Source organism: Perca flavescens, chromosome 14 (genome assembly GCF_004354835.1).
Source record: "Perca flavescens isolate YP-PL-M2 chromosome 14, PFLA_1.0, whole genome shotgun sequence".
Lineage (NCBI taxonomy): Eukaryota > Metazoa > Chordata > Actinopteri > Perciformes > Percidae > Perca > Perca flavescens.
Window position 1 is genome coordinate 13592636 of NC_041344.1, and position 20024 is coordinate 13612659.

At 44.6% G+C, this 20024-nt stretch overlaps 1 protein-coding gene across 6 annotated transcripts in view; it reads right to left on the reverse strand.

The window, feature by feature from the left end:
* rbms3 (RNA binding motif, single stranded interacting protein) overlaps positions 1 to 20024 on the reverse strand; it is a 288253-nt gene that overhangs the window by 36393 nt on the left and 231836 nt on the right. For all 6 annotated transcript variants that reach the window (XM_028596575.1, XM_028596576.1, XM_028596574.1 and 3 more), the window contains one exon: positions 5126 to 5232. In XM_028596575.1, the coding sequence (XP_028452376.1) occupies positions 5126 to 5232 (107 nt within the window). The remainder of the gene's footprint in view (positions 1 to 5125; positions 5233 to 20024) is intronic.

A 20024-nucleotide genomic window follows, 5' to 3' on the forward strand; every position in this document is an offset into this window, starting at 1 on the left:
GGGGGATAATGCAGAGGAGGGATAGCTCTCTTACTGAGACAAGAGGAAGAACTTTAAATTGAAATGAAACAGATGTTAGCTGTAGCTAGAGATGGACACACAGACCATGAGAGTTCCTCTGACTGAACTCTCCAGAAACTCTTGGTCTCTCAGTCCTTCTTTTTTGCCGGGATTCTATGCTAAAGCCTCAGGATAAGCTCAAATTTGCTTTTTGGCTTTTTCCATTTTCCCTTTGTGCATGTAATCAGTTTACAAAGTGAAAAAGCCCAAAGTCCACCCCAAAGGGATTTGGGAAAACACTGTTCACCAACAGCTCTATTGTAGTCCAGCCTTTACTTCCGTGACGAACGTGCGTCACTTTGTAACATATGTTATAATGCTTGCCTAGCTGCTAGCGTGGTACGCCCTCATACTCTGCTTCTGACTGGCTAGTAGTCCTTACCTAGTTACTGCGCATGTGCGACTCCCAACAAAGATGGAACAGAAGTGAGATGCCTCACTCTGTAGATAAAACAGAGAGCTCAACACACAGGGTGAAAAGAGGAGCTGCAGCAATGTGCTGTACAACAAAAACATGGTGTTTTTTGAAAATTAAACCCTATAAACCTATTCTGATATAACCTCTAAATACAATTATGAACCTGAAAATTAGCATATTATGAGCACTTTAACTTGAAACAGCTTCAAATGGCGCAACAGGCACCGTCCTGGGTAAATCCCTCTCTAGTCGCCACCTCTTAATTTTTTAGTGCCTCTGCCTTTTGAAGGTTAGCTTGTAGATTAATTTCTTTTGTCATGATGATGATAGCCAAAATCATATTGATAGCCAGAGGGTATATGTGTGTTTCTATAGTATGTGTTTGAGTCCAACCCTGTCTGCTTAAACCTACATTCATATAAAATTGATCTGCATTAGCAAATATATTATTGCTGCCTGGATTATGTTTTTTATCCAAATAAAGAGGAATGCTTTCAAATTTAATGTACATCACTTGGTTAAAGTTACAGAGAGATTGTAGTCTTAATAAATATCAGGAAAGTCAATGATAACTTATAGCATGAGGTGTTCATGAGGTTTGTGTGCCAAAAACCCGCCATGACCTCTTCAATATGACTTCTAAATTTCCTGGAAGGGAAAGGTTATCCAGGCAGCAATTTGTGTTTCCTCCAGAATATATTTGGAAAAAGCTAATTAGTAGTATATAAACATATACTAGTCATAGGATCGGTGTGACACGGTACGTAGCTGTTTTAAGTTTCAAAGGATTGTGTGAGGTGGTAATGAGTGTGGAATAAATACAGCAAAAGGACAAAAGGGGTGTTTCCTCCATTTTGACAGTGTAGGATTTTTTCCTTTATCCTTATTACACACACACTCATACATACACAATCAGCTCACTCTAACTCCAGTCAACTGAGCTGACACTGTCAATGTGTGGGCCTGCGAGGGGATGTAGCAATGTGATTTAGGTTAAACACGCTTCACTGGCTTATAGGGGTTAGGGCTGCTGAACATGTGATGGACAGACACGAACACACACGGCTAGTGTAATACTCCACCAGTCCCTTCCCAACACACAAACACACACACACAGCAACTGTTCCACCCACACACAGAGCATGTCTTCTGAAGGACAAACATTTTATCTGCCCTGGTCTCCCCTACTTTGCAGTTTCAGCACAACTGTCAGCCTCACTGAATGTGTGTGTGTGTGTGAGTGTGTGTGTGTGTGGGTTCACTCTATTCTATATAGTCCAGTCTGAGGCACTTGTATACCTGTCTCCTCTGTGTGTCCTTCCCAGTATAGCTAGTTGGTAGACTACGAAGCAATTTTAACCTTGCCTCCACATGTTGCTAATGAATATGTTACCATAGCACTGTGTCCAATATATGGTTTCTGATGTATGGCAGGAATATATGTGTTCAGTGAGGCGTTTGGCTTGAGATGCAATTTATGTGACAGCGCCTAAACATCATGGGGCAGTTTGATCAATATCTGGGATATATATATATATATATATATATATATATATATATATATATATATATTTTTTTTTTTTTTTACAGTGTTATACCTTAAAGTAAATACAAATGACAGGCAGTAATGGTTTACATAAAGCCGGGTGTTGGCAACTTCTCAAGGGGCCTTTTGAGCAGGGTGGGGCCTAAAGTTATTAGAAATACCATTACCTCAGAGGTAACTGACTTGTTTAGAGCGTCATCGTGATGGAATGGAAAACGTTTAGTCAACTGTAACCCCTGACTCAATGCTAGAGACTGTCCCAAACAGAGATTAGGATAAAACTGGTAAATTGACTTTGTGATAACAATAGTTTAGTTAAATTGTAAATGATGATTTTTCTTCCATCTCCATCTATCTTCTTCATCCGCTTATCCGGTGTCGGGTCGCGGGGGGAGCAGCTCCAGCAGGGGACCCCAAACTTCCCTTTCCCAAGCAACATTAACCAGCTCCGACTGGGGGATCCCGAGGCGTTCCCAGGCCAGGTTGGAGATATAATCCCTCCACCTAGTCCTGGGTCTTCCCCGAGGCCTCCTCCCAGCTGGACGTGCCTGGAACACCTCCCTAGGGAGGCGCCCAGGAGGCATCCTTACCAGATGCCCAAACCACCTCAACTGGCTCCTTTCGACGCGAAGGAGCAGCGGCTCTACTCCGAGCTCCTCACGGATGACTGAGCTTCTCACCCTATCTCTAAGGGAGACGCCAGCCACCCTCCTGAGGAAACCCATTTCGGCCGCTTGTACCCTGGATCTCGTTCTTTCGGTCATGACCCAGCCTTCATGACCATAGGTCAGGGTAGGAACGAAAACTGACTGGTAGATCGAGAGCTTTGCCCTCTGGCTCAGCTCTCTTTTTCGTCTGGCGTGCGATAAATTGAATGTAATACCGCACCCGCTGCGCCGATTCTCCGACCAATCTCCCGCTCCATTGTCCCTCACTGCGAACAAAACCCCAAGGTACTTGAACTCCTTCACTTGGGGTAAGGACTCATTCCCTACCTGGAGTAGGCACTCCATCGGTTTCCTGCTGAGAACCATGGCCTCAGATTTAGAGGTGCTGATCCTCATCCCAACCGCTTCACACTCGGCTGCGAACCGATCCAGTGAGTGCTGAAGGTCGCAGGCTGATGATGCCATCTGGACCACATTGGACCGCATTGTTCCTCTTCAACCTGAGGTTCGACTATCGGCCGAACCCTCCTTTCCAGCACCTTGGAGTAGACTTTACCAGGGAGGCTGAGAAGTGTGATACCTCTGTAATTGGCACACACCCTCTGGTCCCCCTTTTTAAAAAGGGGAACCACCACCCCGGTCTGCCACTCCTTTGGCACTGTCCCAGACTTCCACGCAATGTTGAAGAGGCGTGTCAACAAGGACAGCCCCTCCACACCCAGAGCCTTGAGCATTTCTGGACGGATCTAATCAATCCCAGGGGCTTTGCCACTGTGGAGTTGTTTGACTACATCAGTGACTTCCACCTGGGAAATTGACAATGATCTCCCATCATCCTCCAGCTCTGCCTCTAACATAGAGGGCATATTAGTCGGATTCAGGAGTTCCTCAAAGTGCTCCTTCCACCGCCCTATTACCTCCTCAGTTGAGGTCAACAGTGTCCCATCCTTACTGTACACAGCTTGGATGGTTCCCCGCTTCCCCCTCCTGAGGTGGCGAACAGTTTTCCAGAAGCACCTTGGTGCCGACCGAAAGTCCTTCTCCATGTCTTCTCCAAACTTCTCCCACACCCGCTGCTTTGCCTCTTCGGGCCCTTCGGTACCCTGCAACCGCTTCCGGAGTCCTCTGGGATAACATATTCCGGAAAGACTCCTTCTTCAGTCAGACGGCTTCCCTGACCACCGGTGTCCACCACGGTGTTCGTGGGTTACCGCCCCTTGAGGCACCTAAGACCCTAAGACCACAGCTCCTTGCCGCAGCTTCAGCAAGGGAAACTTTGAACATTGTCCACTCGGGTTCAATGCCCCCAGCCTCCCCAGGGATGCACGAAAAGCTCCGCCGGAGGTGTGAGTTGAAAGTCTGTCGGACAGGGGCCTCCTCCAGACGTTCCCAATTTACCCGCACTACCCGTTTGGGCTTACCAGGTCTGTCCAGAGTCTTCCCCCACCCCCTGACCCAACTCACCACCAGATGGTGATCAGTTGACAGCTCCGCCCCTCTCTTCATCTGAGTGTCCAAAACATACGGCCTCAGATCAGATGAAACGATTATAAAATCGATCATTGACCTTTGGCCTAGGGTGCTCTGGTACCACGTACACTTATGAGCATCCCTATGTTCGAACATGGTGTTTGTTATAGACAATCCATGACCAGCACAGAAGTCCAACAACAAACAACCACTCTGGTTTAGATCAGGGAGGCCGTTCCTCCCAATCACACCTCTCCATGTGTCTCCATCATTGCCCACGTGCGCGTTGAAGTCCCCCAGCAGAACAATGGAGTCCCCCACTGGAGCCCCATGCAGGACTCCAGTCAAGGTCTCCAAGAGTCCAACCCCTATCCAGGAGTATGGTTCCAGAACCAAGACTGTGCGTAGAGGTAAGCCCCACCAGATCTAACCGGTAGCGCTACACCTCCCGCACCAGTTCCGGCTCCTTCCCCCACAGAGAGGTGACATTCCACGTCCGCAGAGCCAGCGTCTGCTGCCCGGGTCTGGTCCGTTGAGGCCCCTGACCTTCACTGCCACCCATGTAGCAGCGCACCCGACCCCAGCAGTTCCTCCCACGGGTGGTGGGCCCATGGGATGGAGAGGGAGTTGCCACGTTGCTTCTTCGGGCTGTGCCCGACCGGGCTCCGTGGCAAACCCGGCCACCAGGCACTCGCTGACGAGCCCGCCATCTGGGCCTGGCTCCAGACGGGGGCCCCGGGCTTCCTCCGGGCAGGGTAACTTCACCTCTTCTACGTTGTTTCCTAGGGTTTTTGATTTTTCTTGGCCAAATATTAATATTACACTTTTTTTTAGGGATTTAGTATGCGTTGAGATATGCAGCTTGCATGTATGAAAGATTGTTTTTCAGTTGTGTGAGAGTAAATAAACTCTTTTTACTTCTGTGACATGTATAGGGAGGACAGCTTCATTGGTGTAACTTACCTCGCCTTCTCTGTGCCACGGCCTCCCGTTCTGAGGGTACTTGCTCTGGCTCTGGCGTTTCTTCTGCCCTCCGTCGGCAAATTTGCACAGCAAAGGCTCCGTGGGGGCTGCAGAGAGAGAGAGAGAGAGAGAGAGAGAGAGAGAGAGAGAGAAAGGACAAAATCACGTTAGGAGGTCTTCCTCCTGTGACCCATCAGAAGGATGGAGGCCCTTTTGAACTGTGTCGCATTTCTCTTCTTCTACCATCGTATCCCTGTCTCTCCCTCCTCCCTCCCTCCTCTCTGCCCTCCTATGAAGCTCCTGGAAAAATTCCCAGGCCAACGATGTTGGCAGGCCCTTGCTACCCCAGCCCAGGCTGGCAGCCCATGAAAGAGCATCGCAGGGTATTGTTGAAATAATAATCACAGTAATCGCTCTTGTAAATACCTCTGAGATGGCAATGCAGGACCGCTCTGTCAGCCAAAGCTTTTTTCTAGAAGGCGTTCCTGATGCGTAATCCCTCCATGTTTTACTTTAACAGGCATATTCTTTATATTTGAAATGTTAAGCCTTTTCCCACTCCCCAACAATCAGTGCAAGCGTCTCACTGGGGGTGTGTTGTTTGAGTAGAGGCTGTCATAGATATCGATGCTGCTGTTCTCAGAGCGAACACTGGAGGCACTCTACCATTTCTGACACGATAAGAACAAAAGTAACAGAGGACTTGACACAAGATCCCTCAAAACAGCGCTGGCAAGTGTCAATCATCAACCAGCAGGAAAACAGCGCATTAAATAGCTGTTATTAATGTAATTAAAAAGAAAAAAAGAAAAGCCCTCTGTACTGATACCTCATCTAAGCTGCTTCTATATCAACAGCCTTTTGTATGCATAATCACTGATAAAAGGTTGATGAAAGTGTTGCCATGACCTACGCTGCTATAAAGATAACTTTTCAAAGGGCACTTTCTCACACTTGAGCTGCAGGTGAGCACCAACAAAGACAGAAATGGATTCAGGTAGAGGACTCTTTTGATGAGATACTGTAGAGAGAGAGAGAGAGAAGAAATCTGAAGAAAGACAGGCTCAGTGAAAGAAGATAGTAAAAGAGTGAGCTTTTCTCGTGAGAAACGGGTGGCTCTCTTGGCTGGGGATCTGGGGGTCTTAACAGTGTCCGTCCCCTTTTCAGTCTGCGTCAGCGAGATCGGAATCTCTTTGGAAGCAGACTGTGGAGAGATGAGAGAGGGGAATGGAGACCGTTGGATAAACTAAAAGAAACACAGGGGTGCAGAGAGAGTGAGAAAAACAAGACACAAAAAATGGGAGAGTGAAACAGATAAGAGAAACAGCTGAGCGACGGTGGGAAAAACAGAGGCAGAGTGAGAATCTACACCAGGATCAAACACTCGTTCCCTCCGTAAAGGCTGTACAATTCAGCAACAGTACAGTACATACTGAGCCGGCGAGCTTGTCCAAACACTGAAACACTGCTGCCGTGCACCTGGTGGCTTAGAAGGGACCTGACGGCTCTCCTGTCATCGCGTTCACATTACAGGCCTGGCAACTCGTGACACGGCCGCTCTGTGACGACACAGGCCAATGGCGGGGCTGTCTGCGAGAGGTGAACAATGGGACCTTTCATCACGCCGTGCAAGAGATGACACCCACCGAGAGAATTGTTGATGCTTTAATCTCCGCTCCCAGATGTGAGAGGCGCTTGGGCCTTGATAATAATGCAGCATCGCAACACAGGAGAGAAAGAAAAGCTGTCAGGGTTGACAAGGTAGTGACAGCAAGAAAAAAAGCTGAAGTCAAGTGAACTTGTGACAAGGGAGTTTTCCAGTTAAATTAAATAATTTGGGCATCAATGAAATAATCATGTATCTATTCATTTACATTTTAGCTAAGAAAATCAGTACTAACTAAATGTTGTGTGTGCGCTGCTAAAGGGCCGCTATAGGACCACACACATGCAACCAAACTTTTTTACAAAACAAAAAAAAAAAAACTATATATGTTTATGTTGCTTTAGTGTCTACTATGGGACCAAACTTTCCAGAGTCAGCCCAGGAGAATGTTGCCGGGAAGGGAAAGTGAGAGAGACGCTACAGAAGAAAAACAACAAAAGCTCTTCCAAACCTCTCCTCTGGCACTTTGGGAGATAATTAGCTATCGGAGAGATTTGGAGAATCTGACACAGAGCATGCTGACGTTACCCCTGTGACTACATCCCCACTTCCCACAGCGTGCTAGCCAATTTGTTTAAGACTCCAGCCCAAGATCAACAGCCTCATACCACCCCACACAACCTGTGATCACACTCACCCCCCTCTGTAGCCCTGAAACAAACACACACACACACACACACACACACACACACACACACACACACACACACACACACACACACACACTGCCCTTAAAGTCTCTGCTTTAAACCGGGAAAACATGCAGAAATACCTACAACCATACAAACACACATAATGCAAACTGCTGGCAGCTTAAAAACCTTTGATAGACCTCTAACCACACACCATCATCACTGGCACAGCCCAGAATAAACTGGGCCACTGGCTGCTCATACTTTGCTGAAGCTGCGTCTTTAGGTCACAGGCTCCAAGTACAACACATTTCAGAATGGCTCCAGTCGGAGTATGTGTTGTAGGAGGCCGCTTGAAAAAAAGAAGTTCAGTCATGAACCAATTTGCTGCTCCTAAATCATATAATATTCCTAAATTATGGGAAAATCAGAGGTCAACAACAGCCGCTAACAAGGTGCTCCACGGGAACTCCTAATTGTTTTTTATGTGGGTTGCCATAGGAACTGGTAAACACGTTAACGAGGGGTGACCGCAGATGTACACACATGCACGTGTGGAGTGTGCACTCACGGACACACATACACACAAAAGCAAGAGGAGCGGTGCTAGACAGTTTAGTGAGAATAAGATGTCTGTGCAGCTAGCCTCATTTGATCACAGCCTCGGCTCAATCACACTCCAGACTGTGCATTTGGCTCTGAAGAGATAGTCATGGCTTTCTGCTCATCAATAGACACATTAACACCCAGTAAAATGAACCAATAAGTGCATGCAAATGTACTTCTGTACGACAGAGTGCAATTACAATAGCCATTTAAATTGAAGCTTGCTTCAAGTTTCACTTATTATTGCAGAATTGCGTAAGTAATCATTAGTGTTGTTTGGGCCAGCATCTGGGGCAAATCAGCCCTTTGTGTTTGTAACAGCCAGCACAGCTAGAACACCAGATCCTACCATTCCTTTCCTTTCTGAGATCTTTAGACAAAGAGGGCTTGCGTGTGTTCCGGATGGTCTCGTAAGGCCAGCTGAATAACATCTTGATCCATGAATGCAAATCAACACGTGCATTATAAGACATCAGTGTCAGCACAGCATACATTCATTCGTTCAGAATTGGACTGTACATCTGTCTGGCCTGAATGGTGAAATCAATGCAGGAATGCCCACAAGCTGCAGTAGGTCTGGGTAAAAGTGTTTTTCTCAGTAAAACTGCCAGCTTTTCATCATCAAGACAGTGGAGAGGCCTCTCACAAGGGCTTGGAGGCAAACTGGGTTGGCCTTGCTTTTGCTCTTGGTGTGTGCAAAGCCTTAGAGAGGACGAACAGAGGGAACCGTTCAGCCACTTACACCAAAATATGTCATTCTGAAAAGCTTCAGTGAAAGGAAGCTTTCCAGTTCTCAATGACAACTTTAGTAAAAGGTTTCTACAGGTTCTTGGCTTTAAGTTCCATGAGCTAAACATCTCTGAAAATTCATTTGGATGGCTCGCTGTGTTGTACTGCAAGTGTGGAGGGAAAAGGAAGAGAGAGGACAGTATTTTATTGGAATTGTGCGGTACTCTGACGCTGCTCGAGGGGATCTCTAATTGGATCAAAAACTGTCTGATTCCCATCAGCCAGCTTGACCTATCTGCCCAGAGTGAGGAGGCTGTGTCTTATGGGAAAAAAGAAAAAAAGAGAGGGAGAGAAAGAGAAAGAGAGAGAGAGAGAGAGAGAGAGAGTGGGAGAGAGACAGAGAGAGAACGAGAGATGCGGAAAGACACAGGAGGAAGGGAAACAAGGGACTGTGTTCTAGATATAGATAAAGATGAAGTGGTAATGATAGAAAAACATATGACGGCTGGAAAACTATGGTGGAGTAGCATGTATGTATGTCGCCATTTTCAGAGTAAAACGGGCAAGCTCAGAATGGCCGCCAACCAGGAAGGCAGGCGACAGCAGCTTCCCTACAGGGAGGGCTTTGACAGATCCCAGTCGATAGCTCTCACAACTGCTACGCTGGCCTCGCATCCTTCAGCGTGGAAATGAAGACAGTCTGCCTGCCGTTTTGCTGACAGGGACGGCGCACATGGCTCAATGACACGGCCCGATAAATGGAGCGGGGCGCTGAGAGGAGAGCGAGACAAAGAGAAGAGGAAGATAGATGGAAAGACAGATAAGTGTCAAAAAGAGACAAAAAGACAAGGGAGACAGTAACGGAAAGAGACAGAGGGTGGAGAGATTCAGCGATGTTAGAAATGACAGCCGCAGTCCAGTTTCCACCCCTTTACGATCCATACTATATAGATGAGTGAGATTAGTATAGGGGGGAAGGATGTCAACAACGCATTGCTTCTCACTCTGCACCTGCTACACATGCTGTATGGCTATTGATCAGCTCTTTCTCAGACTTTCCCACAGAGCGCTCCTGCAGCACGCCAGCCAGTACAGGCCTGAGATGATATTATGGATTACGGGAAAGGAAGTATAGGAAAGAGCCCTGGATGCGGGCGGTAGAAGCTTGATCGATGAGCTTTGCGCACTTAACAAGAGTAATGTTATGTAGGGAGTCTCTGACATGCTAATCCATCTTTCACTCTCTCCGTCCGTCTCCCTCGATCGCATCTGTCTCTGTCGTGGTTATGTGCTGTCTGCCCATCTCTCTCCCAATTTCTATCTATCTATCTATCTATCTATCTATCTATCTATCTATCTATCTATCTCTTCATGCACCGCTGAGCAGACTCTGGTTGCACACCAGATTCAAACAAAGAAAGCTGATGGATGAGATGAGTTCCATGTGTGTCTGGCACACAGTCGGTCTAAAACACAGCAGACAACTACAATTCACTGAGACCATTTTATGGGAATGGGAATACTTTACACTTAAAAACAGGACACATCACTTTTCTAATCGCTATTTTCCACTTGGCGCGTCTGCGTTACGTTCCGGATGCACCGCGACCCCTGCGAGAAATGGCCTTTCAAGTCGTGTGAAGTGTCTCTCTGGGGCATTCGGACATCAGAGCAGCAAGTTAACCAGCGAGAGTATCCAGTCAATTTACCAAATGACACCTCCCCATATCGTATATATCTCCTCTACAACACCACGGACAACGAGAGATTCATCTTGGAGGTGCAAAAACATAATAGACATCACAGATCGTTTTTACAACGTCAGAAAAGAGAAGGCATAGAGTTTAACTGCAGGAGAGCTTGGAGTGGAAGGTAGATACTAGTTCAGACGCTCCACTTCAGATGCTCCCAGTGTAGTATGGCGCGTGGCGGAGGACGGAACAAAACCAGAACGCAGCACTAGACGTGCCCAGTGGAAAATCAAGGTAAGAGGTTGTCCAGGAATACGCAGGCATTGATGTGAAATGATTTAACAGAAAAGGTCAAGAAGGTTCTGAATAAATATAGCTGTAATTATTTTAGCAGATGAAAATATGGTTGCGCCTCAGAGTACTGACTCTGAATTAAACTGCTCATACAGTAAAAGCGAGAACAGAAAATGCAGTGCCAAACATGCGGTGGGTTTCCAGCTGCTAGCCAACTCCTGTGAGACTAGCTCTGAGGTATCAGTTAAACGAGAAATTCATTTTAGCCTAATCAGCTAATTCCACTTGCCATTCCCGACGCTAAGGTTTCCATGGTGAGTAAACAAATTACTAAAAACAACAGAGTAGACAGAGCTGTGTGAGTGAGTCGAAGTTAGTGCATGTGTTTTGCTCCATCTCTAATGAACGACTCACAATCCTCCATCCATATAGTGGCATAACATTCATACAAACAGACAGTCCTCACCGCATTCACTTCAAATGGCATAGTTTTTAGTGTCGCTGGTTGCTGTAGTCAGCTGCAATTTTAAAGTGGCCATCGCAGATGTTTCTAATGCTAAACCCACACATGCTGCTCCACACTGCCAACATTGCTGTTGCTGCAGTAGGTCTCAGTATCAGAGGCCGCTTTACACAGCTGGCCAGGGTGGCAATTACAAGAAGCCGCATTGTGGTTGCTTCAAAATTGTAAGAGTATAGTATGAGATTAAAAACACTATTTACAGAGTGGATTTGAAATAAGATCCCAGCTAAGAAAACAAAATGTGCAATCGGCCATGTGACGTCACTACATCACAGACAAATAGTGAGCCGAGCAGATGGGTTTGGTTTGGAAACTCATCCTAAAAGTCTTCATCACTTCTTTATCACTGAATTGATGAAACAGCTATGCGATGATACATTTAAAATTATTTCAGCTTTAAGGTTTCGACCAGAATGACCCAGTACCAAGTAGTATCAAAACATTTTCAGTCAAACGACACATATACCCGATCATTTTGTACCCAGATCTGAAGAAAAAAAAAATCACCATTTGTACGGTTTTGCTCGCAGCCAATTACCGCGAGCGTTCTTCGATTTAATGCAACGTGTGATTGGCCCACTACCACAGCAGCTACAACCCATACAGTCTGTGGTGTGGTGAAGTTGAGCACGGTGTATGTGATGGAGTTAGAAGTTCAGCGTGCAGATTTGCTTCCATTCACATGATGGGTATCAAATGAAGTACTCTATTGGTATCAGTATCACTGAGGGCACTGGCATTGGTACTGGTATCATCATTTCTAAGATACACAGCTCTATAAGTGGGTAACGTGGACAAATGTGAAGTTCTATTATACTATATTGTCGAGTCGTCTCATTTCTCTGCCAATATGATTGGATTGGAGAGAATACAACATTGTTGTTCTCAGCCATGACACATGTCTCTGATCCATGTTCACATTACAGTAAGTTATGTATGCACTTTGGATGAGCACAATGATCCAGGACTAATATACCACTTGACACATTACATTTATGTTATGGGCGGATGTCCAGAGACACACTTTCTATGAAAAGATGAGAAAATATGGAATGCAGTATTACAAAAAAAAATGTATCCAAATGATGAAATTGTGTCCGTCATGCTAAATTGGACAGCTAGCATGCTGCAATTCCATTTTAAATACAAAAATAGCAGAAATTTATGACAATAGTGTATTGCAACTCACTGCATCTGCAATGTTGCAATAACCGATTCTGCCATGAAATGAACTTTAAAAGAAAAAGACCTCCCTCAGACAGTAACAACAAATACTGAGAATGACATTTTATGGAATTCATAGCAAGTACACCTTAATTGGTTCTCTGTGGGCTTGTGGCATTAAACTGGTCCTGGCCTGCGGAGCTCTCTTTTCATGGCAAACCGTTTTGGCTGTGGCAGACTGACTTAAGAGCAGCTGTTGCTGTACTTTGCCTGTGGGGGTTGACTACTGCTGTCACTGTCTGTGTCACTGCCTGTGTGGGCAGACAGTGAAGCCAGCTCTGTCCCTGTTAGCAGAGTATTATAACACTGCCAACGCCTCCAGTGACCCGTGAAACCTACCATCTATAGAGATGAATCATACAGATGGGGGCTTTGTAATTCAACAGAACTGGCCATCCACCAGATCTACTACAAATATTTCTGGGTATATATATGACACTGTATCAGAATAAATCAGTTCTGCAAGTACATCTTAGAAGATGCAATGAAGTCAATGTTCTATAAGCGTGGGTTTAGTATATTGCCAAGATTTCATTATTCACATCAAGCATTCAAACTCGCCCTCTTACTCAGCTTTACACAGCTTCCACATAATGTTACAGCAAAAATAATTTAGGTTTATTTACAGAAAGACATTTTGCTGAGCATGCATGGTGTTCTCCAGCACCGCACTGCTTGACATTCATAGAGTTACACAAATTCACACTCAGAGCGCATTACAACCAGCCCTCTGTTGTTGGCCAGCATGAAAAAAAAACTGGATGTTAGGTGTGTTGCTAAATGGCACCTTGCCTCTCATAGAATTTCCCAGATGTTCCAGGGATTGAAACATATGATTTGTTTTTGTCATACGTAGGGTCATCTGACCTTAAGGCTAACATTGACTGCAGATTGATAATGACATTTAAACAGAGGCGGAAAATATGATTCAAGCTGCAAATACAAGAAAATCAGTCAGTGTAGCAAGGTGGAGCATGAAAAAAGCTGTGTGCTTGTTAACTAGGTTTCCACCGTAGGGGCTTCCAGTAACAACGGTATGGACGGGAAAGAAAATGAAATTACAACACAATAAATGAATTATCAATAAAGAGACCTCAATACTGTATCCGAGGGGGATCAATACTGCAGGGCTGCAATGTGGGCCGAGGGCTGAGGGCAGGCCTAAAGCCGAGGGACCAGTCAGATCAATAATGTCACTGGGCGTGATTGACGATCAATGCTGCCAGTGACGTTGATTTATGATCAATGAAAGCAGGGCACCTGACTAATAAGGGGAGAAGGAGCAGAGGGGGTGTGGAAAGGGGGGTTCCATAGCCTCCCCTTTACTGTAACTGATTGGGGATCGATGAAGAGTGGCACCGTGGCTGATTAGGGATCAGGCAACTCCGTGGCAGAGGAAGGCAGCTATGTGTGAGAGGATTTGGTTGGCTGCGTCGAGACCAGCCTGTCTGAGCCAAGCAGAGCTGCAGAGACTGTAATTAAAGCTGTGCTGAAAGGAGCTTTCCACCGGTTGATAGAAGCTGCAGGTGCAGCTCTCTTTGCTCTTTAACTTTCAAAAGAGCATCGCACGCACACACGCACGAAAACATGGACACGCGGAAGGTCTGCACTGTTTCCCTCACAAAAATCGTATCTGTTACTCTAATCGACATCCTCTTTTACCTTGTTTTCTCACATTTGTCAGCTATTTTAAGACGCTATCATTGCTTTGTTACTACCCAAATGATCTTAAGTGCCATTGTTGGACATGGTATGTTAATAGTGTTACCGTCAACAGATTACTTTATCTTGTTTCATTTCAGTAATCTCATTACTGTAACTGAACTAACAGGTGCTGTGCTGTCAGTTGTGTTACATTTTTAACCTCTTGTTTAAAGGCTATTATTAGCCTTCAACTGAGATAGGAAGTAGGATTAGATTATTTTATGAAACTATTAGTAAACACACATAACAGTACGTATATTTAGAGCTACATTTTGGTGAGAGGGCCTTCATCTTTTGTGAATGTCATGTGCACAAAATCCCTGTACAATATTATATTATACACAATCTCTATAGTCTTTTCGTATCCTCGTAAGCACTGAAAACATGAGTAGGCACAGACAAGGTTATGAACTGGCTGATTAATTTCAGATTCACCGTGTAGCCAGCTTCATAAGACTAAAAAGTCAAAGATAGGTCCAAAGTAAGATGTCTAACCCACTCATCTGCGCTTTGTCTGACAGACCCCTGTACTTCAAACAGCACAGCAGACATTCCCATGGCTCATAATTCATTCATTCCTTAGGTATTCTCTTTGTTCTCGAGCAGTGTTGACACTAATTTCCCTCTGTCTTTCTAAAACAAAGTTGCTGACAAAAAAGTGGCACCTTTTTGTGCAGAATATATCAACAGTTTTCAAAGGAAACTGCAATATTTCTTGGCTTATCTCCTGAAATGTTTAAATTGGTTTAGATTGTAACGCGCTGGTCAGGGTAATTAAAAAAAATAATACAAAGCAGCCAATCTTTTGCAATTTACTTGCACAGCATCATTACGGTTCTGCCATGTATATGTCTACTGCATCTAGCATGTGTCGTCACTATTAGAGGTTTTTCTCTGACTCCTTCAAATTAAGTTTAAACTGATCAATTGAGTAAATTGTTGAAGCAAAATAATACTTTGAAAGATAATTAGAGGGTTAAACTCTTGAAACAAAACAATCTCTGGCCAAAATGTGACCGCGCTTCATTCCTGTGGCAGTGCATTACAGTTTCCCTTTAAACTGTTTCAAAGAAACAAAAGAAAAACAAATTATGAAGGCAGTTTGATAGCACATTCCTCTTTTAGGGAAAAATTACACACTTAGCAAACTCTTCAGCATTATTTATACTAGCATCAGTAGCTCTGCCCTTTCAGCCCCTTGAGAGCACGATAGGAGACTGATAACGAGAGAGAAAGGTTGACCTGTGGAGAGAACAACTTTGAGTTAGTCCTTGCCTAAACATCTCAGAAGTGATGAAAAGACTTTGTTTTGCTCAGTCTGTGTTAATGGGCCCCAATCGATGTGTGAGAGCCAGGTTTTTCTTCTGACCCTTGGGGGAAACACAGGGAGGTAATGTGGGAGGGGAGAGATATTGACACACAACATCAATATCACTAGGGTTCACAAGCACCAGCATGGTGAAGTCAACTCCTTCTTACTTTAAGTTGAGGCCGACTATCAGCGGCTCATCAATGCTGCATCAACGAAAGAAGTACAGCGTACGTGGGCCTGAGTGTCACTGTGGACCGTAAATTAGTAGTATCTGATATTTATCAGCGCTTATGATTCTCCTCCAAAAGAAGCCACCGGTCCCAGAGAGAGAGACACACACACACACACACACACACACACACACACACACACACACACACACACACACACACACACACACACACACACACACACACACACACACACACACACATGCCTTTACTTAAATAATGTCAGGAATGTGAAGCAGCACAGCACTGGTGCAGAGGCAAGCACACCGCCATGCCGGCTCTCATCTGTCACCAATGGCAACCAACCCCACCATGATGTGCAGCTTAATTGGGGGAGCTGATGAGGTCTGATGAGGCCGGTACTTATTGAATTCCCCGGCCTGTTATCTAGATAATGCTGGAGAAGAGCAGCCTCCGTCATCTTTCCCATTCTCATCCATTCACTGTCCCAGCAGGGGGCTGCTGGCTAATCCACTCTTGTTTGTAATGGCTGCACGAACTGAGGGGATTTGGACGCACTCTCCCCTCGCTAGCACACATCTATCAATCCCCACTGTTGATTTTACCCCATAATGGGCCTATTTGACGAGTTAACCAGATCCCAACACCCATCTCAACCCCCTTTTGTCTAAATATCTTTTTTTTATTGTGTGGGGGTATTGTTGAATAATTAGACTTTAAAGCAATCTTCTTTCCCTTTTTTTTAATAGCTGTTTTTTTTTTAAGCAATTACAAAACTTCAAATATGTGGCTGTACAGTGTTCACTGGTTTACAATGTATGGGTATGAGTGAAACAGAGAGAGAAAGAGTCTGAATGGATAGCAATGGAGAGAGAGAAAACAGTGAGGAGAAGCAGAAGTTGCGGAACAGATGGCTAAATGGCAGGACAACAAACTTTTAATTCTGTGCCTCAAACTGGTGAAGGAGACGGATACTGTGAAGTCACAGAGGGGTGCTGCTCAGTATGGTACAACACATCAAAAAGCATTAAAACTGATGAAAACTGCTGTGATTAATGCCTTTGCTGTGCAAAACTGAAAAGGATCTGAATTTCCAAAAGTTAAGTAAAGTTTCTAAGGCAAAATGCAGCATCTGGGTGGTCAGACATTCATCAGTACCAGCTGTAATTTGGAGAGACTCCAACAACACAAATTTACTGAGACGAGGACTGCCAGCAACAACACAGTGAATGTGATGATTGTCCTCATGAGCACATTTTAAAAAGCAAATTCTGACTGCATAAAGTGTAGCTTTCTGCATAGTATGAGAGATCCTGCTTTCCCAGCTCTTTGTTTGCCAGATTGCGCATTACAAGAAGCACAATAAGTAATTAAAAGTGCTTACGGTATTTTTTTCTCTTTGGAAGTGTTAGCTAATTCTGATATTTTAATATAGCCAATAGGACAAGCTTACCACCCTGTTACTAAAAATAATACCTTACCCTAAACAAAATAAACCACATGCATACAGTTGCCACTGAATTACTGGTCCATGGAATATCCAGTGACATCTAGAAAAACAATAGGCCATATTTATACGGATCAGTTGTTGTGGCCTTATAGATCAGGGGGTGATACTGATAAGGGGGGCCATTAAGGCAGCAACATTTAAACGCTTACATGGAGAAGGTACAACATGGAGATCACCAGGGGCACAGCGAATCAATATCAGCTCGACTTAGAAATCTGCTGTATAATCCTTGATCTCCAAGACCATTTGCTTTGCAGCCTGAAATTGGATACACCCCGCCTGCATAACTCCCCCACACGCACACACACACACAATAACCCCTGTTGCGCTGAACCCGCTCCACAAATGAGACATGCTGAAAAATTGATCTGGATGCATCTGTGGCAAGATTGAGTCTAGGGCTAAAAAAGATATGACTAGCTCAAGGTAATTCATAAATATGTGTGTCTATGTGTAAGAGGATGGGAAAACCTAGTAATAGCATTATCTTAACTACAGTACATCACTGCTATCTGGCAGACCGCTGCACAAAAAGGCCATTAAGTCAACACCTTTATAAATGCTAAGGGCTGGTAAAGGCCACACATTGAAAAAAAAAACACTAGTATATACTTCTATATAGCACATACTGCAGGTATGATTAACAAGGCTGTAAGGACAATAAATCATCTTTGTGTATTTTGCCTGCAAGCAATGAGGCCTTTTGCAGTATAATACCTATGTCTTTGATGAATGATTTGAGTAGAATATAATATGATATATAAATGTATTGTTCAGTTACATCTTTTGCATGTTGTTGCCCATTAAGCACAAATACTGTATATTTCACATAACTGCTGACTGTTTTGGACCTTCGAAAATCAACTTGCATTTTATTCTCATATTATCACCTCATTGCAGTTGCAAGCATTCATTTTCTATTCGTTCATTTCTTCATGTAGCTGGTATTTAGGCAGGGTGGTTGCATGAGAGCAGTTCACTCTCTTACTCTCGTAACATTTAGTTAACATTAAAGGGTGAAATGCAATGCTTTCTGAAAGCTGTTACACAAATAACTAACTTTGCAACAATACAATTAAACTAGAAAGATGGGGTTTCGAACACTGATGACACTGCTTTTTTTGTATCCAGCATTACTACTTAAAACAGAGATTTCAAGCTTTGATAGCTTTCATTTCATGTCAAGGTATTTTACAGTTACAGTACAAGCAAAAAGTGCAATTGACAGTTAAATGTTTGATTCTCATTAGTTTCCTTAAAGGGTGTTTATTTGTGATGTGATTAAATGTTTTAGGACCACTCAAATGTTTTGTTGCTTGACCCTTCATTCTGCCTTCTGGCAAGTGAAACAAAACAAACAAAAATATTCCACTTCAACAGAGAAGCTGCATTACATGTAACGACACGTAATACTGTATAGCAAGTGAGATTTCTTGGAAGGGTATATCTTTAGGTGCCTCTTTCCTTTAAGTGTAGGCTGCCTGTTTGGTTGTTTTTTTATTCCCATGGCAGTGTGTATTGTTAGAGTGGCAGTTGTTGGACTCTCTGAGGCCTTTAAGCTCTCTGTTTTCCCCCTATTACTTGTGCGCTGTGGGGGGACAGACAGTTGTAGCGAGATGCGGTGCAGCGCAGCAGGGGTGGTCCCCAGATACCACAGATTCATACTTTCCACCTGACGCACAGGATAGAGAGAACAGAGAGCTGGCAATTACCAGACTTCTCGCTATATATACTGCAATCCTGGCCAGCTCTGCTCTACTCCACTCTGAAGGCTGTCTCAGGGCCAAGCTGGAGGTAATGAAAGCAACACACTCCTAATGGACTATTGATGTGTGTCTATTTGTGTGTGTGTGTGTGTGTGTGTGTGTGTGTGTGTGTGTGTGTGTGTGTTGATGTATGAGAGGAAGAAGTGAGAGAGGCTCAAAGAACAAAGGTAGGAAACAGAGACTGTAAGAAATCATTCTGTTGAAGTGCTGGTGTGCTTTCCTTTTGTGCGACGTCTGTGTTTTTGCAACTGCAGAAAGTGAGCATCTATGTCTGTGAGCTACTGTAAATCACCTAAATAAGTTCAGCAAAAGCAGCAGAAATAAACCACAAGCGTGATCCAATAACCATGGCGTGCTGTACTGCCAGCCAAGGAAACAGAGACAGACGGAGAGACAGTGTGTCTGAGACATGAGGTCAGTCAGAACCAGGTGTGTTTCCATCGTCCTTCAGCTCAAACACCAGCAGGCAGCTCTCGTATAAATACGCTCATATACAAAGAAAAAGACACAAATAGCTCCAGGTGACAAAAAAACATTGGCAACTTGGACGCCATCACAGAACGTTTAATCAAATGGAACAGGTCCCACTCCTACTGATCGTCCATTGGCAGAGCATGTAGGTGTGTACACATTTTTTTTTGTGTCTCTGTGTGTGTCCCCTACCCCGCTGGCAGGCAGTCGGATGAATGAATGGGCGTCACCTCCCGGAGGTCCGGTGGCGCTACAGAAATAACTCTCGCTGACCACAGTGACCTCTGCTTGTTCCCACACACCCTGCGTCCTGTTCTAATGGAGGCCCGTGCTCTATTTTGGGGGCAGCAGCTAGATTTATCTCACTGCCCTCTGTGTCCTGGGACGGTGACAGTGACGTGGCCGAGTGTAACTGATGCCTGCTTTTTGTTACCCTGCTTCCCTGACGCAAGCACACAGAGGATACAATTAGTCTTGAGGTCAATTCTGGTTAGTCAGATGACCTGACTACCTCACTATTTTGCCTTGAAACATGCTAAAACAGTTTTTTTTATATTTTTTTTAAAGATGTAAGGCCTTT